Source organism: Oryctolagus cuniculus, chromosome 10, assembly GCF_964237555.1.
Source record: "Oryctolagus cuniculus chromosome 10, mOryCun1.1, whole genome shotgun sequence".
In the NCBI taxonomy this organism is placed as follows: Eukaryota; Metazoa; Chordata; class Mammalia; order Lagomorpha; family Leporidae; genus Oryctolagus; species Oryctolagus cuniculus.
Genome location: NC_091441.1, coordinates 63,160,288 through 63,184,129, shown reverse-complemented (window position 1 = coordinate 63,184,129; position 23,842 = coordinate 63,160,288). Strand labels below are relative to the sequence as shown.

At 39.0% G+C, this 23,842-nt stretch overlaps 1 protein-coding gene across 15 annotated transcripts in view; it reads left to right on the top strand.

The window, feature by feature from the left end:
* L3MBTL4 (L3MBTL histone methyl-lysine binding protein 4) overlaps positions 1–23,842 on the top strand; it is a 555,652-nt gene that overhangs the window by 323,737 nt on the left and 208,073 nt on the right. For all 15 annotated transcript variants that reach the window (XR_007921517.2, XM_051851406.2, XM_051851407.2 and 12 more), the window contains one exon: positions 4,381–4,495. Coding sequence is in view for 14 of the 15 variants with exons in the window: in XM_051851406.2 (XP_051707366.2) it covers positions 4,381–4,495 (115 nt within the window). In the remaining variant the exon portion in view is untranslated. The remainder of the gene's footprint in view (positions 1–4,380; positions 4,496–23,842) is intronic.

Genomic DNA, 23,842 nt, shown 5'->3' with positions numbered 1-23,842 from the left:
AGTAGAAATTAAAAATTTAAAAGCCATACAGTAGAAGAAAATATAATCACTTATTAGGTGAATAAAATTGTTGTAATTGGGCATTAAATTCAGCCCCAGTGTTCTTGAATAAATAATTGCTTTTTCTTCCAACTATCCTAAGGTACGTCAAGGAGCTGATTACCACCTTGCATCTTAGAGAGTGGGCCCAGAGCCCTCCTCACGATATGAGGGCATAGGCCTCAGTGCTAAGTTCCATGGGGACAGCAGAGATGAGTAAGGTTCAGGGGTAAGGCTCAGGGGCTGAGGGCAAGTCTTAGTGTAGGCATTGGGCCAGAGGTGATCAGCAGAGCAGAAGGACAGGGCCAGCTTGGATAGTTGAAAGCTTCATGGCTATGCTAAGGAGTCAGTCCCTGTATTGTTATAGATTGATCTAACCCTTAAATTTCTGAGTTATTTTACCAGTCACTAATAATCAATATGTTTAATGTTAATACCATCAGGAAGTATTATTGTCTGTTTAAGGAAAAGAACCTGAGACAGTGGTTGATTTAGTGATGTGACTTCTGTTTTGTAATTAATCAAAGTAGGAACAAGAGTGATGTCTATGTTTACTTTCTGCAATCCCAAATACTGGGCTGTGTGTGTGTGTATGTGTGTGTGTGTGTGTGTGTGTGTGTATATATATATATATGTCCATATATATATGAAGATTTGGTTTTCAAAAATGATTGCTTTCTAAAAGGAGCCTTGGTAAATGTCACTAAAATGTCGATCTCCTCTATTAACTTGACCATCTGGTCAGAATTTTTAAAATTGGATTTTTACTCCAGAGGTATGAAGATCCAAAGATATAAAAATATCTTTCATAAAGATGTATATGGGTACAGATTTTAATTATATATTCCTAGTTTAGATAGTCCTTTGGTGGGGATCACATCATTGGCCCAGGAGGGGCTATTTTTAATTCCTGTGCTTCCATCCTAAGTAATTAGAATTACTAATTCATGGGTTCAGAATTTTTTTGCACCAAATTAAATTATCTTATGAATTCTGCTTTCCCATGAACTTTTTGAAGTACCTTTGTGTACAGCCTTGGAGAGAATAATTTAATATTTTTTAATGAGCATGAGAGGAAAATATTGACTAGAGCATGTAAACACATTGTACCTACTACCAAAAAAAAAAAAAAAGAAGAAAAAAGAAAGAAAGAAAAGATGTTATCCTTTTACTTTCACTTCTAGACTCAATTCCATAGTGAGAGTCCCTGCACAATATCTGAAATAGAATGGCCTGTCTTCTTGAAGCAGGATCCTGCTTTAATTTGTTTGACCTGTCTTGTTTGTGCTTGGAGATGGATTTCTTGCTTTTGAAACATAAAAGAGCACTGAAAATCTAAAGGGGGAAGGATATTAAAATTAGATAGGTTGAAATATTAAATAAAGTTTGGGAAATTGTCCTTACTTCATCTTATTCCATGGTACAGACTTAACACAGCTTCTCTCCAAATCCAAAGTAGTAGGCCTCATTTTATAAAAGAATGGCAGGTTTGCCTTACCACTACTAGAATGTGTAGTTGCCTGGTCATCACAGTAGTGAATGCTGCAATGTCACCCTAAGTAAAATATAGGAAAACAGCAGAACAGCCACATGTGACGGACAGTACCTGAATTCAGAAATATTTAAAATACTTTATTTATATGTAGTTTACAAATGATAAAATGTACAGGTCTGAGAGCTTTTGAAAAGTGTATATCCTGTATATACCACCCCAATCAATATCTGAAATATTTCCAACAGCACTCAAGTTTCCTGTATGCTCTTGGTGTAGCCATCTCTCCTTCTAAACCTCCAGAGACCTGATTTCTGTTGCTTCTTGCATGGAATTACACAGTGTATATTCTTGGGATCTGCCACTTTACTCAACATGATGTGTTTGGTCCCATGATCATATGTGGATACTCTATCCCTTTTTATTGCTAACTAGTATCCCTTTCATGGAACCGTTGTTTGTGAATGGATATGTACCTGCTATTGCGTATGGATTTGGGTTGTTTCCAGGTTTTTTCTATTGGCAATAAAATCACAACAAATACTTATTTACTCAAATTTGTCTTTTCACCTTTGTTTTATTGTCTTTGCTAGGGGTCACAGGATAGGCACAAGTTTAATATAAAGAAAGTAGTGAAACATTTTCTGAAGTGGTTATGCGACTTTTTATCCTTGTTGACATTGAATACTGTTCCAGGAACCCAGTGGCCTCACCAATACCTGATATTGTTAGTCATACAATTTAAAGAATTCCAGTGCAGTAGTATCTCATTTTAGTGTCTCTGATGAATAGTGATGTTGAGATTTTTAAAAATTTGCTTATTGATCACTCACATTTTTCAAAGTATCTATGTTTTGCATATTTTAAATTGGATTGTTTGTGAAATCTTTGGTCAGAAAATTATACTGCAGTGTCTGTGGCTTTCTTTATTTTTTTCTTAATGAATTTGAAAGACAAGTTTTTGGTTATGGATAAAATAGAACTTATTAAGTCTTGTTTGGGTAGTGCTTTCTGTGTGGTAAGACATCCTTGAATAGCCCAGAATCATAAGGATTTTATGTTGAGTTTATTTCTTAGGTTTTAAAGTTTTAGTTTCATCTTAAAGTCAGTGATTTATTTCAAAATCTGTATGTGAAGTAGAAATCATCTCTCTCATTTTGTTCACTTATGGATATCTAGCTTAGAAAGCACAATTTGTTGAAAAGACTGTCATTTCCATGTTGAATATTTGTCATAGTTGTTGAAAATCAGTTGACTGTCTATATGAAAACATGTATGTAAATGGATTAATATAAATATATAAGTGTATGTACAAGTGAGTCAATTTATGTATGTGATTCAATTGTCTTAGGATGACATTAAGGGTTCATCCAAGGTGTTCTCTATTACTTGGAGATTATGTTTCTGTTCTACCTTTTGTCCAGCATCTCTTAACTAGTCACTGCATATGTTTTACCCAGTTTTATTCTTATTACTGTGAAAGGGCACTCTGTTATGGGAAGAAGCAGAAGTCTGGTAGAAATATACTTTTGAAAATTATTCCTCAGATATTAGCTCCCAAACTTTTGCATGTGTCTGATTCAGCTGGAGGACTACTACACAGAAATGGGTGGGCCCCACTCTTTTGAACTTGTGATTCAGTAGAATTGAGGTGAGGCTCCAGAATTTGCCTTTTCTAACACCTGACCAGGTGAGGAGATGTTGCTGTTCTGGGAGCTGTACTTTGAAACTAATTTGCTCAGGAAAATGAGTTTTGGGAGTTTATTTGAGACTTCATATATACAGATTTTACTTTGCCTTTTTTTGGCCCTATGTTTTGCTAGATAGATTTATATTTCAGTTGGTTTATTATAGTGATAAACATCTTGATGTTTTTGTTCAAAATATGATTTCCAAAAAACTTTAAGGAGTTGTTTTACATTGGAAAAGATAAAGTTCCAATTTAATTGATAGTCAAAACCAGAAAATAAGAGAACAAGTAGAGTTATTTAGTAATGAACTCTTTCCATTCTTCATTTCCTGCACAAATATAATTAGCTTTTTATCCAGGTATTAAACTTCTGGAACATGAAATTTGTTACATATAAAAATAAATATTTGATTTTTTTTCAGAAATTTGGCTTTACTTTAATTATTCTTAGACCTATGTGTATACATATGTATGTTTGTTTTGTAGATAAGATACAAAACACTGACAAATTACTTTGTTCAAACAGGATTACTGGACCCAGGCTCTATCTTTTCCTTGGAAGATTTCCTGAGAGTTTACACTTTGTCCTTTAATAGCTACTAAGATAGCTATCAAAATCCACATATACACTAGTCTATTTTGTCTGCTGTCTTTGCTGCATTTGGTCTGTCTCTCCTCATTTTTGAAGATTTAGGAACTTATACCTTCTGTATACTCTGACCCATGCATTTTATCCTAGCACAAGGATTATACTGATGTCAAGTTGGTGACTCTTGTTGATGATGCTGACATTTCTTACAGTAGCTCCCAGGACAATTACCCAGGACAGGAAGTGTCTGTCTTCTCAACAGTGTTAGAATAGTTGTCTTAGTTTAAAAAATGGATTGGTCTTACCCCTTATAATTCAAAAATAACTGGAAATCTTTTATTTACCAATCTTTTTCTTTTTCTTGAAAACTTGTTTTAATAGCTTTTGATTGCTACATTAGAATGCTGTGTAGGATACTACATTTTGAATATTGTCTCAGATGCAAAATGTGATTAATAAAATTTTAACTTGAGCATAAGAGATCCGTTTTGAAGTATTTTGATACAGGGATAGTGAAATCTAAATACTAATAATTACTAAATACTAATAATCCAAAACTCATGTTAACAGGTTCATTTTGATGGTTGGGACCATAAATATGACTACTGGATAGAAGCAGACAGCCCTGATATTCACCCTATTGGATGGTGTGATGTGACTGGGCATCCCCTGGAAGTGCCATGTAGTGAGTATTTTGCTCTATTGTTGGTTTTTAAATGCTTAGCCTGAATTCGAGCCTAAAGTTGCTTACTCATGTCATTATAGGCATTTGAAAGCCTAATATCAGTAGGTAAACTAATTACTCATCACTACAGCTACACTGAAAGCCAGTTATTCACAAGCAAGCCTCAGAGGACATGCTTTATATAAATAAAAAGTAATAATCACTATAAATTATTTTGAGGGTATTTTCTAAAGGAAACTTTATTTTTTGTATTTTAGTTTGGAAAGCTGAGTCAGCATGTCTAAATACACCTGATTTTGGTCATTGCTTTTGGCTGAAGTCAGCTTTATTTTAACATCCCATATTAATTTTATTGTATACATTAGAATGTAAAAAGTTTTCAGAAAAGAAAACATTTCAAATATTTTATATTTCAGTCATTAAGAAAAAATTAGTTACAAAAAAGCCCTATTTTATTAGTATCTTCATTATAGCTGCCTTTCTGGTTTAACTTAAGGAGGAAATTAAGCACTCTAAATTCTAATGAGCCTTGAACCAAAATATCTTATTCTTTTGTCTGAAGGAGTCCTCTGATCTGATTAGGCTGACATGACTAATAACTAGTTCCAGACATAAATGCAGACATTCTCCATTCTTCTGTTTGTTTTGTTCCCTCACTGCTTCTCTTTTTCTCCCTCTGGCTTCTGAAGATGAAGCTAGAATGCTATTCTGTTAATGAGGGTGCTGTACATTGAGCCAGCCTAATACTGATGCGTGAACCTTAGACCTAAAAGACTAACTACTTCTAGAAAGAATTCCTTAATGTTCTGTAAAAGTGAGAAGAATCCCTGACCCACTATTGGACAAATTGTTTTTACATTGGGCTGATTCCTCAAACACAATCAATTGGATGAAAATCCTTGTTTAATTTATGGGTATTTATTTGCAAACTTAGCATCTTTATACAGAGAATGCAAAGCCCAGGAGGCTGCAGCCAGCACTCCGTGGGAGGATTCCAGGTAGTGAAAAGTGTCTGTGTTTGTTTTTCCCTGGCTCCACTTTTTATTCTCCATGATTCCACACTCCAGGCATGACAGGGAGGTGGTTTTCACTTGATGTTAACCACCTGCTCTGGCTCATCCCCAGATAGCCAGCCTTAACCCAGTAACTTTGTCACCTAGGAATGATGGCAGCTGGGGTAGAGATCGGTAGATAGATTATGGCAGTTAGAGGGTTAGCTGTCTTCACTCCATCTCACCCCCTCTCTTGCTTACCTGTCAAGCTGCCCACCTCACTTATCTACAGAATGTTTCAAACATCCCAAAGTCTATGAATAAAACCCAAACTGCTTCTCAAGTGAAAACTTGATCTTTCCACTGTAATTCCTACCTGCTTCCTAAGTTTCTTCTCCTTGCAGAGTCATTCAAGGCTCCACTCCTTTCTTGTCCTTTCTGTAAGCCATACACACCATCAGTCACCACATCCTGCTGTCTCTTAATTTACCCAGAGTTCATCTTGGGTTCCCACTCCCCTTCTCAATGCCATTCTGTTATTTTGAGCTTTCTCATCATAGTTACAGATAATCTGCAGAATGTGGTCTTCAGTGCTTGATTTTGTTATAAATTTGTTTAGATTTTGTTATAAATTTGTTTAGATGATTCATTATTAATATGGCTTAGTATATGTTGCTTGGTTAACCCTATGGTTGTGCTTATGCATACCTGAGTCATAATGTTTATATCTTACTGATTTTTAAATACCTAGATTTTACAGCATCCTTGTGATATGGCTTGGTGTGTATTGGTCATGCCCATAATGTGAAAGCAAGCACACATACGCACATGTGCACTCACACACACATGCATGCATGCACACCATCCCACTCCAAAATCACTCCTGTTCTTTATTTATGTGCCACTGAATCCTTTCTCAACTGGAGAGTAGAAACAAATGGTTGTTCTAGGTATTCAGACAAAAAGAAGTTTGAGGGTCTGGCACTGACTGTTGCCATAGCTTTATGACTGTCGTTTTCCATTTCTTTCCTGAAATAGCCTGTGTACAACCCAAAAGTCATTCTCTCCAATCTTAAAATTTGTCATTGGGACCAAGCTCTAGATCCCTTTATGTGTACACAATACCCCTCATAATCTATACTTTATAGCTGTGCCTGAATCTTCCAATCTTTTTCTCTAAAAATCCTTCATGTATATCAAACAGATACACTCTTAGAAACTTGAATGTCAGCTTCCTAAGGTTCTGCAGACAATACACCACCTTTCCATTACTTTGCTCCATATCTTAGCTCTCTTTACATAGAAATGATACCCCTCAGTTGGTGTCGAATCCCTGTGGGCTGAGGAATTGACGGGAGTAATGTCTCTATAATATAAACTATATGTAGATACTTGACTTTTCTCCTAAGCAAATATTATATGGATAATACTTGTACAACCCACCATATCAAATAATTTTCATTTCTGAGTGCTATTTTCAGTCAAAGCATTGATCTTATAATACAAAATAAACTTTTCCTACTATAGTGTTGAGTATTCTGTGATCAAATATCAAAATAATTGGATCTTTGTAATTAGATCTATAAAACAACAGTTTTTTATCACAAATGAACAGGTTAGGTAATTGGCCAACATTAATTTCCAGATATTTTCACTTTCATATCATTTTTGGATTCTGTTTTGTTGTCATTGTTATTGTTGTTGCATTTCTATAACTTAACAAGCACTTTTGGTACTTTTACTACAGTTTTGGTGAGTAAACACTGTAAAGACCACTTAAAGTTTAGAGCCAAAGAAATCTTAGAGATTGTCTAATCTAGTCCATCATTTTATAGTGGTAGGCTTGACGTGAAATTTATCTGTTTTATTGATTTGCATTAGTGATTTTTTAAAAAGTGGTCACAGTAATTTGCCAGTGATGTTTATATGACAATAAGAATAATCAAAGAAAATATGACGTAGATGGCTTTTTTTCTGTTATTTTCATGTGTTTTTCTTTGTTAAGATTTTTCACCTCTTTTTTTTTAACTTTTATTTAATGAATATTAATTTCCAAAACACAGCTTATGGATTACAATGGCTTCCCCCCCATAACGTCCCTCCCACCCGCAACCCTCCCCTTTCCCACTCCCTCTCCCCTTTCATTCACATCAAGAATCATTTTCAATTCTCTTTATATACGGAAGATCAGTTTAGCATACATTAAGTAAAGATTTCAACAGTTTGCACCCACATAGAAACACAAAGTGTAAAATACTATTTGAGTACTAGTTATAGCATTAAATCTCAATGTACAGCACATTAAGGACAGAGATCCTATATGAGGAGTAAGTGCACAGTGACTCCTGTTGTTGACTTAACAAATTGACACTCTTGTTTATGGCATCAGTAATCACCCTAGGCTCTTGTCATGAGTGGCCAAGGCTATGGAAGCCTTTTGAGTTCACTGACTCTGATCATATTTAGACAAGGTTGTAGTCAAAGTGGAAGTTCTCTTATCCCTTCAGAGAAAGGTACCTCCTTCTTTGATGGCCCGTTCTTTCCACTGGGATCTTACTTGCGGAGATCTTTCATTTAGGTTTTTTTTTTTTTTCCCCCAGAGTGTCTTGGCTTTCCATGCCTGAAATACTCTCATGGGCTTTTCAGCCGGATCCGCATGCCTTAAGGGCTGATCTGAGGCCAGAGTGCTGTTTAGGACATCTGTCATTCTATGGGTCTGCTGTGTATCTCACTTCCCATGTTGAATCGGTCTCCTCCGGAGCGGCCATTGGGGGGTGAATCAACGGAAAAGGAAGACCTTTCTCTGTCTCTCTCTCTCTCACTGTCCACTCCCTGTCAAAAAAAAAAAAAAAAGAGTGAAATCACACAGCTGATTATTAATGAGTAAAACTAAACCTTGATGGCTATTGTGACTGTAAAGAGTGTACGGAACACTGCAGCCTCCCTAGAATGGAGCTGAATGGCTCAGAAGGGCACTGTGGACCTGAAAAAGAGGCAGCCACTCACCTCTTGAGAGATGGAAGTGTCCAAGCACAAGCAAAATTGGAACTTTGGAACTTGTTGGTTCTTATGCAAATTAGAATTTATTAAGATTTTATAACTTTTGGGGTCAGCGCTTTGACACAGCAGATGAAGCCACCGCCTGCAGTGCCAGCATCCCATATGGGTGCTGGTTCGAGTTCTGGCTGCTCCACTTCTGATCCAGCTCTCTGCTATGGCCTGGGGAAGCAGTGGAAGATGGTCTAAGTCGTTGGGGCCCAGCACCCGTGTAAGAAACCTGGAAGGAACTCCTGGCTTCTGGCTTCGACCTGACCCAGCTCTGGCCGTTGTGGCCATTTAGGGTGTGGACCAGTGGATGGAAGACGTTCCTTCTTTCTCTTTCTCTCTCTCTCTGCCTCTGCCACTCCATAACTCGGCCTTTCAAATAAGTAAATCTTTAAAAAAATTATAACTTTCTAAATAGATTATAGTCTCTTTAGTTTTTCTAATGCCATTTAATCTCATTGAAGAAACATAGCCAAATAAAGTACATGCTATAGCTTCCAGCTTCTGCAGGAAAACTTAGGTAGTAAATTTTGACCATGACCATAATCTTTAATCACTAAAGCCCATTGTGAGTTCCTGGGAAGGTAACTAGATAAGCTGTTGAGAATGAAAATGTCAGTGTTCCAGTTCAGCTGGGAGGAGCCCAGTTTGTGTGACAAGGTGACCACAATTTCCTCTTCACTGCCCTTCCTAATGAAAGACACTTGGCTTAAATTCACCCCTTTTTCCTGCTAGTGGAATGTGCTCTCCTTTTCTTATGAGGATGTGATTTGTCTGTTTTACTGGACCATCCTTCATGGTGGACTGTTCTACAGTTACAATCAAAACTGAACATGAAATATTTGGCACTGTTGAGTTGTCATGATCTTACCATCATGCTGTGTGTACCTTGGGTGTTCTTAAAAAGATATCAGAACATCAGAACCAAAGGCCATCCTACCTTGATTATCTAACTGGATTGGCTTTGGGCAATCTTTTCAGTTCCACCATTTAGAAAGTGTAATCCCAGTTATGTTTGATATTGTGCTTCTTTCAGTAGAGCTCATTGTTGGCTATTTTCTCACAGATTCCTCACCCCATTGAACTGTGGGATGTCTGGTATTTCTTGATTTGAAAGTTACCAAAGATTGAGAAGTGAGATGATGAACACTGGAGTCAGAAAGACTTCGATTTAAACTTCCATTCTGCTCTAACTCTGGGCACATCCCTGTATATTTGCAGGATCTCTTTGCAGGCCCATGAGATTAAACACAAGAGTGGCTACTTGTCTGGTGCACGGTGTCCTTCACTGAAGAACAGGGATGGAGCAAAGAGCACAGGCATATTTGCTTCCCAGGCCATACTGCTTATTAATTCAGAAAATTTGCAGTTGATTTTATTTCACAAAACTTATACAACCAGAATGGTTTTTTCCTGGATACTTGTAATCATACAGTAAACAAAGGTTCTGCTGATTGCTAAATGAATATTGACAAACATTTGAATGGTTCATAATACTTAGAATTATTTACACATAAGCTGTGCAGGCCCCATAAACCAAATTCAGCTGAGAACTAGTTCTTTAAAAAAACATCTGAATACGCCATGAGTATATCCTCAGTGAAATAAAATCATTCTAAGTTGTTCAGTAGCTTTCTGTTGTCTACCAAATGCACAAAGCTCTTCACCCCTTAGGTTCTGTTCTAACTTTTCTTTATTTCTGATTAAGCATTGAAACTTTCTCCTGGCCTCCTCTCCCTTCTCTTCTTAGTCTAACCTGTTGTTGGAGAGGGTCTGTGACCCTAATGCCAGTCGCTTCCAGCATCTGCACAGACAAGATGAAGCCTTTTGCAGTCAAGTGCCAGCTCCTGTCCAAAACTCTGATGCCCTGGAGGAGCTAGATGGTCCTTCCTCTCTGTTGCCCCAATACTTTATCCTCTCTTCTGTTGTGGTAGCTAGGTCTTTCTTCCCAATTGTCATGGAACTCCCTGCAAAATTCTCTCTGTCACCTTGATGCACTGCACAGACTGGCCTGTGGCCACTACTCTGGCAGAGCATTCTCCTCTCTTGAGTTGGTTCGCTGAGCATCTGCCACAGTGGCCTTCTTGTGAGGTCTGTGCCCCACCCCCTCAACTGAGCTTGCACTTGTGCCACGGTTGCTCCCCATGGTCTTAGGCTTGGTTCAGACACTGCCTCCCAGAGATGTCTTCCCTGACCACACCTCCCCCAAACAACAATCCTGCTGTTCTCTAGCCCCTTCTCCTCTTTAGTTTTCTTCATGGCAGCTCTTCAAGATGGGCACAATAGTCTAAATCTTTTTGCCATGCTCTCACTGCTTCTTCCACATAAGACCATCTATCCTGTGATGGCAAGAACTGGATGATGCTGTTGGTTCTCTATTGCCCTGTGTGTAACACCTTGGCAGAACCGTGAGTGAGTGCAGACCCGGGAGTCAAGAGAAAGCAGATGAGTGAGTGAATGATCCTTTTAGACCATGAACCTCCCCAGAGTGGGGTTTCCCTATGATTTATTGTTCTTCCTTGGAGCCAGTGCTGGTGGCAAGTGCACACCCACCAGTGCTCATTTGGGGGGTCTAGAATGGAATGTGTCTGTTTCTCACCTTCCAGCTCTGTGGACACCAAGCTCCCTCCTACTGTGGACCCTGATGACTCAGTCATGCCCTCCACCCACTGCATGCATGGTGGACCCTCAGTGAGTGAGTGTCCAACTTCCAGTTGTTTTTCTGACTTCCTGCATTTTATAATGTAATTCTTCTATAAGTAATCCACCCTCCCTGCATCTCTAACCCTTGTTTTAAATACCCTTTTAGAAGTCAGAATTAGAATAAAATAATTGATCATGTGGAAATTCTTGTTAATGCTTTAAGCTAGGAATAAAAAAATGATAAAATAATAACATGCCTAGTCCCAGTTCCTCTAATATTGTAGATACAGCTTGAGACAAAAGGAGCATATTTTAATTAAATACAGATTTAGATGCAACACTTGGTAATTAATAGACTTTTCTCACCAGGGTACATATTATGTGCCTGTTCTGAAGTGACAAAGAGCTGACATGCAGTGACAAGATCTGGTAGGGTACAGAGTAGCTGGTGGCCACTGGGCCCTCCAGAGAGAGCCATGTGGAATGTGCTGGTATGTCCTGGGTGGGGAAACACCACATCATCTTAGGCTGGCTTCTTGTTTTGATGTGTACACCTCCCCTCTCTGTGCTGAGGAGAACAAAGCTGCTCTCTCAGCTCTGGTATAAAAATAGGCAGATGTAGGAGAGCTGATTAGATTCATCGTATCCAGAAGGGTGAGTCAACCCAAAGCAAATCCTTTCTTCTTGGGAGCCACCCAAGGTAGGGGTGGACAGTATGAAATGGACACAATGATGAGAGTTTGTCAGAGCTCATTCAGAGCCAAGGAAATGAAACGATGGGCATGGTTGTCTGGAAAGAAGTGGCTCTCTGGCCCTGGTCAGCATGCATTTACTGACTTGACCGGAGCCGTGTGGCCTGCACTGTTTTGATGAGACGTGACTCTCCACCTTACCCCTCAGTGTGAGAGGGTCCAGCCTGGGGCCAGGCCACCAGAAATGCCTTTGGGTTTCCAGAAAGAGACGATGTCCTCTGTTGTGCAGCACCAACATCTGAGAGGACAAAGGTGGCAGCGATGGAAACCAGATGGCATCACAGGGAAACCTCATTGTCCCCAGAGCCTCTGCAGCTGCCCTTGCCACTCATAGTCACCAGCAGCTCGCAGCAGAGCAGCTCTTTCCAGGGGAAAACAGAGCCTGATCTTTCATCGAAAAGAAACTCCCTGCTTGGCCTGTGGGAATGCTTAGGATTTTTTTTATTTTGTTAACTTTTATTTAATGAATATAAATTTCCGAAGTACAGCTTATGGATTACAATGGCTTCCCCCCCATAACGTCCCTCCCACCCGCAACCCTCCGCTTTCCCACTCCCTCTCCCCTTTCATTCACATCAAGAATCATTTTCAATTCTCTTTATATACAGAAGATCATTTTAGCATACATTAAGTAAAGATTTCAACAGTTTGCACCCACATAGAAACACAAAGTGTAAAATACTGTTTGAGTACTAGTTATAGCATTAATTCACATTGAACAGCACATTAAGGACAGAGATCCTACATGAGGAGTAAGTGCACAGTGACTCCTGTTGTTGACTTAACAAATTGACACTCTTGTTTATGGCATCAGTAATCACCCTAGGCTCTTGTCACAAGTTGCCAAGGCTATGGAATCCTTTTGAGTTCACTGACTCTGATCATATTTAGACAAGGTTGTAGTCAAAGTGGAAGTTCTCTTATCCCTTCAGAGAAAGGTACCTCCTTCTTTGATGGCCCGTTCTTTCCACTGGGATCTTACTTGCGGAGATCTTTCATTTAGGTTTTTTTTTTTTTTTTCCCCCAGAGTGTCTTGGCTTTCCATGCCTGAAATACTCTCATGGGCTTTTCAGCCGGATCTGCATGCCTTAAGGGCTGATTCTGAGGCCAGAGTGCTGTTTAGGACATCTGTCATTCTATAAGTCTGCTGTGTATCCCACTTCCCACGATGGATCGTTCTCCTCCTTTTTTATTCTATCGGTTAGTATTTGCAGACACTAGTCTTCTTTATGTGATTCCTTTGGCTCTTAATCCTATCATTATGATCCATGTGAACAGAAATTGATCACTTGGACTAGTGAGATGGCATTGGTACATGCCACCTTGATGGGATTGAATTGGAATCCCCTGGTATGTTTCTAACTCTACCGTTTGGGCAAGTCAGCTTGAGCATGTCCCAAATTGCACATCTCTTCCCTCTCTTATTTCCACTCTTATATTTAAAAGTGATCACTTTTCAGTAAAGTTTCAACACTTGAGAATAACTGTGTATTGATTACAGTATTCAACCAAAAGTATTAAGTAGAAAAAACGAAAAAAAATACTAAGAGGGATAACATATTAAGTTGTTCATCACCAATTAGGGCAAGGGCTGATCAAGTCACCGTTTCTCATAGTATTCACTTCACTTTAACAGGTTTCCTTTTTGATGCTTGGTTAGCAAGAGCTGCTCAGGTCACTGTTTCTCATAGTGTCCATTTCACTTCAACAGGTTTCCTTCTTGGTGCTCAGTTATTTGTCACCGATCAGGGAGAACATATGATATTTGTCCCTTTGGGACTGGTTTAATTCACTCAGCATAATGTTTTCCAGATTCCTCCATCTTGTTGCAAATGACCAGGTTTCACTGGTTTTGACTGCTGTATAGTATTCTATAGAGTACATGTCCCATAATTTCTTTATCCACTCTACTGTTGATGGGCATTTGGGTTGGTTCCAGGTCTTAGCAATTGTGAATTGAGCTGCAGTAAACATTAATGTGCAGACATCTTTTTGTTTGCCAATTTCATTTCCTTTGGGTAAATTCCAAGGAGTGGTATGGCTGGGTTGAATGGTAGGGTTATCTTCAGGTTTCTGAGGAATCTCCAGACTGACTTGCATAGTGGCTTAACCAGTTTGCATTCCCACCAACAGTGGGTTAGTGTCCCTTTTTCCCCACATCCTCTCCAGCATCTCTTGTTGGTAGATTTCCTTTTTTTTATTTTTTATTTATTTATTTTTTGACAGGCAGAGTGGACAGTGAGAGAGAGAGACAGAGAGAAAGGTCTTCCTTTGCCATTGGTTCACCCTCCAATGGCCGCCGCAGCCAGCATGCTGCGGCCAGCGCACTGTGCTGATCCTATGGCAGGAGCCAGGTACTTATGGTGGTCTCCCATAGGGTGCAGGGCCCAAATACTTGGGCCATCCTGCACTGCACTCCTGGGGCACAGCAGAGAGCTGGCCTGGAAGAGGGGCAACCAGGACAGAATCCGGCGCCCCGACTGGGACTAGAACCTGGTGTGCCGGCGCTGCAAGGCAGAGGATTAGCCTAGAGAGCCATGGCACCAGCAGTAGATTTCTGAATGTGAGCCTTTCTAACCGGGGTGAGGTAAAACCTCATTGTGGTTTTGATGTGCATTTCCCTGATTGCTAGTGATCTTGAACATTTTTTTTTCATGTGTCTGTTGGCCATTTGGATTTCCTCTTTTGAAAAATGTCTATTGAGGCCCTTGGCCCATCTCCTAAGTGGGTTGTTTGTTTTGATCTTGTGGAGTTTCTTTGTTTCTTTGTAGATTCTGGTTATCAACCCTTTCTCTGTTGCATAGTTTGCAAATATTTTTTCCCATCTGTCTGTTGCCTCTTCACTTTCCTGACTGTATCTTTTGAAGTACAGAAACTTCTCAATTTGATGCAATATCAAATGTTAATTTTGGCTTTGACTGCCTGTGCTTCTGGGTTCTTTTCCAAGAAGTCTTTGCCAGTACCTATATCTTGCAGGGTTTCTCCAATGCTCTCTAATAATTTGATGGTGTCGGGTCATAGATTTAAGTCTTTAATCCATGTTGAGTGAATTGTTGTGTAAGGTGAAAGGTAGGGGTCTTGCTTCATGATTCTGCACGTGGAAATCCAATTTTCCCAGCACCATTTATTGAATAGACTGTCCTTACTCCAGGGATTGGTTTTAGATCCTTGATCAAATATAAGATGGCTGTAGATATTTGGATTGATTTCTGGTGTTTCTGTTCTGTTCCATTGGTCTATCCATCTGTTTCTGTACCAGTACCATGCTGTTTTGATAACAACTACCATTTAGTATGCCCTGTAGTATGTCCTGAAATCTGGTACTGTGATACTTCCATTTTTGTTTTTGTTGTACAAGCTGCTTTAGCTATTCAAGGTCTCCTGTGTCTCCATACGAATTTCAGCATCATTTTTTCCAGATCTGAGAAGAAGGTCTTTGGTATCTTGATTGGTATTGCATTGAATGTATAAATTGCTTTTGGGAGAATGGACATTTTGATAATATTGATTCTTCCAATCCATGAGCATGGAAGATTTTTCCATTTTTTGGTATCCTCTTCTATTTCTTTCTTTAAGGTTTTGTAATTTTCATCGTAGAGATCTTTAAAGTCCTTAGTTAAGTTTATTCCAAGGTATTTGATTATTTTTGTAGCTATTGTGAATGGGATTGATCTTAGCAGTTCTTTCTCTGCTGTGGCATTGCCTGTGTATACAAAGGCTGCTGATTTTTGTTCATTGATTTTATATCTTGCTACTTTGCCAAACTGTTCTGTGAGTTCCAATAATCTCTTAGTTGAGTTCTTTGGGTCCCTAAATAAAGAATCATATCATATGCAAAGAGGGATAGTTTGAGTTCTTCCTTCCCAATTTGTATCACTTTAATTTCTTTTTCTTGCCTAATGGATCTGGCTAAAACTTCCGGAACTATATTGAATAGCAGTGGTGAGAGTGGGCATCCCTGTCTGGTACCAGATCTCAGTGGAAATGCTTCCAACTTTTCCCCATTCCATAGGATGTTGGCCATGGGTTTTTCATAAATTGCTTTTATTGTATTGAGGAATGTTCTTTCCATACCCAATTTGCTTAGAGTTTTCATCATGAACGGGTGTTGTATTTTATCAAATGCTTTCTCTGCGTCTATTGAGATAATCATATGGTTTTACTTCTGCAGTCTGTTAATGTGGTGTATCACGTTGATTTTTTTGCACACATTGAACCATCCCTGCATACCAGGGATAAATCCCACTTGGTCTGGGTAGATGATCTTTCTGATGTGTTGTTGCATTCTATTGGCCATAATTTTACTGAGGATTTTTGCGTCTATGTTCATCAGGGATATTAGTTCTAGGAGTTCCTGAAGGCATGGAGAGGGAGAAAGGATTAAAAGGCCTTTTTAGTGAGATACTAGCAGAGAACTTCCCGGGTTTGGAGAAGGACAGAGACATCCTAGTACAGGAAGCTCATAGAACCCCAAATAAACATGACCAAAAGAGATCCTCACCACAACACGTTGTAATTAAAGTCACCACAGTGAATGCTTAGGATTTATACATCAAAATAGCCCCTGAGTCTAGTGCCGAAGCCTCTCTGTGTGTGGCTCTCTGTCTTGACACCTGGCATGTGCTCACCTCACAGCCCTCTCAGAGCCACAGTGCCTCCTACCTGAAGCACATAGGGACATCTGGGTCCCTTCCATGTTCCACACCAGCTGTGTAGAAGCAGAAGTACAACCTGGACATGTTAATTTGGCTCCTGCCCTCTACTTTACTAGCCCCCTTTGCTATCTGCAAGTGGTAGGATCTTTTCCAGGAGATGCACCACTGCCCCTTAGTATACCTAAGGAAGAAAGCAGTGGTTCATTTTGGGCCTCCTTGCTTTATAGTACTTATAGGTGCCCACTCCAAATGCCAGCCTGAAGAAGGGTAAGAAAGGGAGGTAAATGTGAAAAAAGAAAAAGGGTGTGGGTGTCCAAACCTCTGTCTTCCTTTCACTTCTTGTTTGCTGCATTTCTTTCTTTCAGTTCTTTGAACCGAAACTTTCCACACCAAGACCTTTGTATACATTGCCTTCTATGTCCAGAACATTATATCTACTCTACTAAAGGATGACCCTTTCTCACTCTTTAGAATTAATTTCAAATGGTCTCTTCTTAGAGAGGCCTTCCCTGGCCATACTGCTTTCCATTACCCTGCTTGCTTTTCTTGATAGTGCAAATTACAATATGTTACTGTTTTAATTGTCATTGGTCCCTATGACAATATAAGCTTCATGAATGGAAGAAAAGTGAGTGGCATGTCTATCAGTGTTTCTCCAGAGACTGGCTTCCCAGGAACTTTATATATTCATCTCTATGTCTATGGTTAATTACTTATGCCAAATGGACTTACATCTCCAGAGGCCTCCTCTAGTTCTAGTTCTTTCCCACATTCTTTATGCAGTGAGTGAGTTCTTGAGGAGTAGCCATAGAATTAGCAGGGTCAAGTCTCATAGGACAGACATGGGTCCCAACAACCTCCATGACAGACAAAGGAAACATTCATAAAAAGAAAATTGACAAACCGAAAAATGAGATTTCCTAACTGGCTTCTATCTCTAAATAATTTTGTCATTTTTCCTAAGCTTCTTTTATATTTGGAAGCAATTTTAATACTTCATTGCAAAGTAAATTAAATGAATCATTATCATGAAATTGAAGAGTATATTAATAGAATAATAACACAAACTACATCAGTAATATATGTGTCGTCTTTATAATTTGCTTTAAAGGCCTTGAAAACAGTGCTACTTTATTTAACTATTAAACATAGACAAGCATAAAGGGTGTATCTTGATAAAAGAGATAACTCATTTTTATTCTCTTTGGTTCATTACACAGGATGACTTGTAAATACAACATATGGTTTGGTACATTGTTTATCCTGTTGAGTGAGATAAAATACTTAATCTACATTAAGAAATGAATGATTAATAAAGCTCTGTTTAATGAACATTTGGAGCTTTGTGGAATTAGAGAAATTTTACTCATTCAAAGATGAAAACTCACCTGTATTATAAAATAATAATTAATAAGATCATACATCAGATCTGGAGCAGTAAATATAATGATGGATGAATGACATTCATGTGAACAAGTAAATTGGTTAACTTAGCCAAGTAACAGCACATTTTTAGTTTGACTCTAATTTAGAGAGACTTTCATAAGCAACCTTGGTACTACTTGTTCTTCTAAAATACAGCAAGCAAGTAATCAGCAGTTTTAAGAGTCCCTGAGTACTCATTGACTTAATAGACAATTACAGCATATTCTGTTCAAAAAAGTTAGCTATTTTAGAAGTCTCTAATTACAGATTTATGTGATAGGCTTATCAAGAAAAAAATAATACATTTCAAAATGTACTTAAAGTCTTAATGATATTATTGGTTTTAAATATTCCTTGATGAAGTGCATGTCCTGTGTTTCTACCTTCTGTAAGTGTTGGGGCTTAATCATTTACTTTCTCCTAAAACCTGGTCTTTGAGTGCGAGAGCTTGCTCAGAAACATTCTGCAGATTTCATGCCCCTCATAGCCAGATAACCTAGTTCACTACCAGTCTGTAGTCGCAGTTGAGATGCAGTGTGGTGAGCAGTCTCACCTTCATTTGTTCAGACAGCAGTAGATGATATCATCTAAACAAGGCACAGCTCTATGCAGGTTTACAGACATTTACAACAGATATAATATACACTAACTTCTAAGTCACGACTTAGAGCTAAACAGATTCTCACCCTTTCCTGAAATATGACCCAGACCTGGTCATAGGTTTATGGAGGTCAGCATGTGGATGTACAGTAGAGATCCTGAGTTAGACAAGAAAGCTGCCAGGACTCATCTTTTCCATCTTTTCCACATCCGGTAACACCTTTCAGACATGGGGGGAGGAACCAGATTTGACTGTTGTATCCTTGCCTTGCGTTGTTCTGCAGTGCCAGGATAACAGCAACCATGAGCAGTTGACTCCCTGAAAATATTACCTGAAGAAAGGTTCTGTCATTACAGTGTTGCTCTGTAATTTAATAGATTTGTGTGGTGTCTGTAGTACACCAGCCTCTGTGCTCAGACTTGGAGAGTCCCGTGGGACAGTCTACACCGGTGGCCATGGTGAGGAAGGCACTGCGAAACCACAGTTGAGGAGGGTTGGGCCTGTGATCACCCACTGCTGCGGAGGGTTGGAGCATTGGGAGCTGTGGTGAAGACACTCAGCAGAGACAGCATGCAGCTGCTTTGGCTGTCAGAGGCAGAAGTGTTTGGTGTTAAGAGATGAGAATTCCGGCCGGCGCAGTGGCTCACTAGGCTAATCCTCCGCCTTGCGGCGTCAGCACACCGGGTTCTAGTCCCGGTCGGGGCACCGGATTCTGTCCCGGTTGCCCCTCTTCCAGGCCCAGCTCTTCGCTGTGGCCCGGCCGCGGCGGCCATTGGAGGGTGAACCAACGGCAAAGGAAGACCTTTCTCTCTGTCTCTCTCTCTCACTGTCCACTCTGCCTGTCAAAAAAAAAAAAAAAAATTGAGATGAGAATTCCTCCTCTCAAAGGTGTCTTCTCTATCACAAAAAATAAATGCTAGAGAGGATGTGGAGGAAAAGGCATGGTTAAGCCCAGCTAGTCAGGATATAAAGTCACATAGCCATCATGGCAGCAGAACAGAGTTTCCTCAAGAAGCCAGAAACAGATCTGCCCTGTGATCCAGCATCCCCAACACTGGTATATCTCCAAAGCAGATGAAACCAGTATGACAAAGAGATTTCTACAGCTGCATGTTTATTTCAGTACTATTCACAATAGCCAGGATATGGAATCAACCTAGATACCCATCATCAGATAAACAAAAAAAGGAAATGCAGTATGAGGGGACAACTCAGAAAAAGGTAATGGAAAACAAGAATTAAGAAGTTTATTTTGGTACAAAAATTTTTGAAATCCATGTGTAATTTAAATAATGTGTATTTCCATGAACTTCCTCAGTACAAGGATTTCAATTTTTTTTCATCAAAATAAACTTAGTTTTCAATTCTATTTTTCCATAAACTTCTTGAAGTCTTCTCATATATACACATTGGAATATTATTCAGCTGTTAAAAAAGTGTCAATTGTAGCAACATGGATGGAGCTGGAGGATGTTATATTAAATAAGTCAGGCACAGAAAGAAAACTATTTTGTTTTCCCACTTAAATATGGAATCTAACAAAAAGGTCTCAAAGAAGTAGAGAACAGAATCCTGGCTCCATGAGCCTGGAAAAGGTGTGGGAAGGGAAAAATGAAGAGAGTATGATTAACTACAGGAGTGCAGTTGTATAGGAGTGTAGCTTCTGTAGACATCTCACAATAGCTAGTAGATAGGATTTTGAATGTTTCCAACACAAAGAATGATAACTGTGTAAGTGTTGGATAGCCAGTTGCCCTGGTCTGATCATTACACATTGTGCACATGCATTAGTATGCCTTAATCTTAAACTTCCAGCCTCCAGAATTGTGAAAGTAAATTCTTGTTGTTTACACACACACACACCCACACACAGAGCTGTCTCTATGGCAGTATATTTCATCAAAACTGGGAGTTCAAGGTGAGAATGGGAAGTGGGTGTGGGCAACTTCTGGTGTTAAACACAAACTTTGGAGTCTTAGCATCTCAAAATATATTTTATTCATTTGTTTTTCATGGTAAAAAAGACATAAAAGTACTTGATAGTTTTGCTTTATAAGTGGTTGTATCCTTAAATGACTCCTAGCAAAAACAGAGAATCAAATATTTTAAATGTAAAAGCCCCATTATGTTTTGCATTATGAAAGAGAGATGCTTGAAGATTATGGGTTTTTTTTTATTTTATTTTACTCTGCATTCTAAGCAACCAAGAATCAGGAAGTTGAAAATATATACAAATCTAAAAGTCAGTGAATGCTGGGTATGGTAAAGTTAAGAGAATTACAAAATTTTATAGTGTACTTGGGAACTAAGAGCTTTTGATTATGTTAACTTTTCATTTATGGTTTGAAACTCATTTTAAACTGAAAGTAAAAGATTATTTTTTCTTTAGTAAAACAGTAAGTTTCACTTCAATACGGAATGCTATAATTATAAGAAATGGCATAATATTTTCCACTGGTCTTTGGGTTAACAGCTCTCTGCACCTGTCCATCTAGCAACAGTGGCCATCAGTCTTTTCTTCTATTACCTACTCACAGGATTGCCAGATAAGGAGCTTGTCTTGCCAGGCATTGCAGACATAAAGTCAGAAGCACTGTGGCCAGCAGTAGCCTCTCCCCCCTGTATTGATGTTGCCTTATAGGCTGAACCTGTTGTAGTTCAATTTTCTGCTGCATCTCATCCACCCTGTAGCATTCTATAGCTTTAACTTTACCTGCATTCAGTTCTTCCAAGAAAACTTCCATGTTTAATGTTATTCCTACAATCACCAAACAGTTGGTTGTCAAGCAGGGGAGGCCACAGCTGCTTACAGAATACCACTTTTTCTTCTGAATTACCAACCCTCTCCTTCAAGACATTGTTCTCCTTGAATAACTCACAGTCTTCTTATTGCTGCTTTACTTGACTATTTTCATGAACACTAAAAGCTTTCATTGTCTCAAGGAATTGTAAAGAAATGTGGTTATGGAAGTTTTCATTCTTTAATGTTCAGTTTGCATGTTTTGCATTGACAAGAATATCCTCTGTCATTTTCTTTGAAGTCATCATTCTCTTTTATATGTCAGTGGGCCTGTTTTTCATGGAATTTATTAGAATAGGAGAATACTCTTTTATGTAATACCTCCAACAAAACTGTATAAAATGCCATGCAGTTAGGGAAAATTCTGTAGTACAGTGTAGCAACGTCTTGCTCTGAGGTTAGGTTCTAAGTTCAGAAAGCAAGGCAACAGATGTGTTTGGTCACAGTTACTGAACAGTGAGTCATTTTCCCCCATCCTTGAACTAGACATTTGGCAGGTACATTGGGTGAAGTCATTGGTGTGAGTGGAGAACTATGCTGCAAGAAAACCATGCTGCATTTTAAAATACAAAAACCATTACAAGTTCAGTACTGCTCACATTTGAGGAACACGTTAGCATACAGAAGATGAATAGCACTCTCTGACTCTCACCATGTGCACATGCCCAATTCCATCTCTGAATGATGTGATAGGCTCACCCTCACTTGGAGTTGCTCTGATACCTTTGTTTCCAGCCTTGTCTGCCCATGTGTGTGCCCCTGAATTGCACATATGCTGGAACACAATTCTATTCAGAGCAGATATTTGACTACTCTCGTGTGTATGGGCAATCCTTGCCATCTCTTGAAATTGGGAATAGTTGAGGGAAGAAAGTTGTGTATATAAGTAGACATATTTTGATTATTGTATAGAATATATATTAAATGGATTGAAGGAAGAAATAGCAGTATAATAATAGAAGTGCACTTCAGTATCCACTTTCTTTTTTATTTTTTTATTTTTTTAATCCTCTGAATTCTTGTTTTTGTTTTTGTTTTTGATTTTTTGTTTCTTTTGTTTTTTTAAACTTTTATTTAGTAAATATAATTTTCCAAAGTACAGTTTATGGATTACAATGGCTTTTTCCCCCCATAACTTCCCTCCTACCTGCACCCCTCCCATCTCCCGCTCCCTCTCCCATTCCATTCACATCAAGATTCATTTTCAATTATCTTTATATACAGAAGATCATTTTAGCATACATTAAGTAAAGATTTCATCAGTTTGCACCCACGCAGAACATGAAGTGTAAAATACTGTTTCAGTACTAGTTATAGCATTAATTCACATTGGACAACACTTTAAGGACAGAGATCCCACATGAGGAGTAAGTACACAGTGACTCCTGTTGTTGACTTAACAATTTGACACTCTTGTTTATGGCGTCAGTAATCTCCCTTGGCTCTTGTCATGAGTTGCCAAGGCTATGGAAACCTCTTGAGTTCGCTCACTTTGATCTTACTTAGACAAGGTCATAGTCAAAGTGGAAGTTCTCTCCTCCCTTCAGAGACAGGTGCCTCCTTCTTTGATGGCCCGTTCTTTCTACTGGGATCTCACTCACAGAGATCTTTCATTTAGGTGTTGTTTTGTTTTGTTTTGTTTTGTTTTGTTTTGTTTTGCCAGAGTGTCTTGGCTTTCCCTGCCTAAAATACTTTCATGGGCTGTTCAGCCAGATTCAAATGCCTTAATGGCTGATTCTGAGGCCACAGTATTGTTTAGGACATCTGCCATTCTATGAGTCTGCTGTGTATCCCGCTTCCCATGTTGGATCGTTCTCTCCCTTTTTAATTCTATCAGTTAGTATTAGCAGACCCTAGTCTTGTTTCTGTGATCCCTTTGACTCTTAGACCTATCAGTGTGATCAATTGTGAACAGAAATTGATCACTTGGACTAGTGAGATGGCACTGGTACATGCAATCTTGAAGGGATTGTATTGGAATCCCCTGGCACATTTCTAACTCCACCATTTGGGGCAAGTCCGATTGAGCATTTTATAAGACTTTTAAAAATTTATTTGAAAGGCAGTTACAGAGAGGTGGGGGAGGGAGAGACAGAGAGGAGCCAGGAGCTTCTTCCCGGTCTCCCATGTGGGTGCAGGGACCCAAGGACTTAGGCAATGCTCTGCTGCTTTCCTAGGCACATTAGCAGGGAGCTGGATCAGAAGTGGAGCAGCTGAGATCTGAATTGGTGCTCATATGGGTTGTTGGTGCTGCAGGTGGTAGCTTAACCTGTTGTACCACAATGCCAGTACCCCCACTTTGAATAGAATCACTGAAACAGAAAATCAGTAAAGAAACACTGGACTTGAATAACAGTATAATCCAAATGGACCTAACAGACATATACAGGATATTCCATCTAACAGCAACAAAATATAAATTCTCCTCAAACAT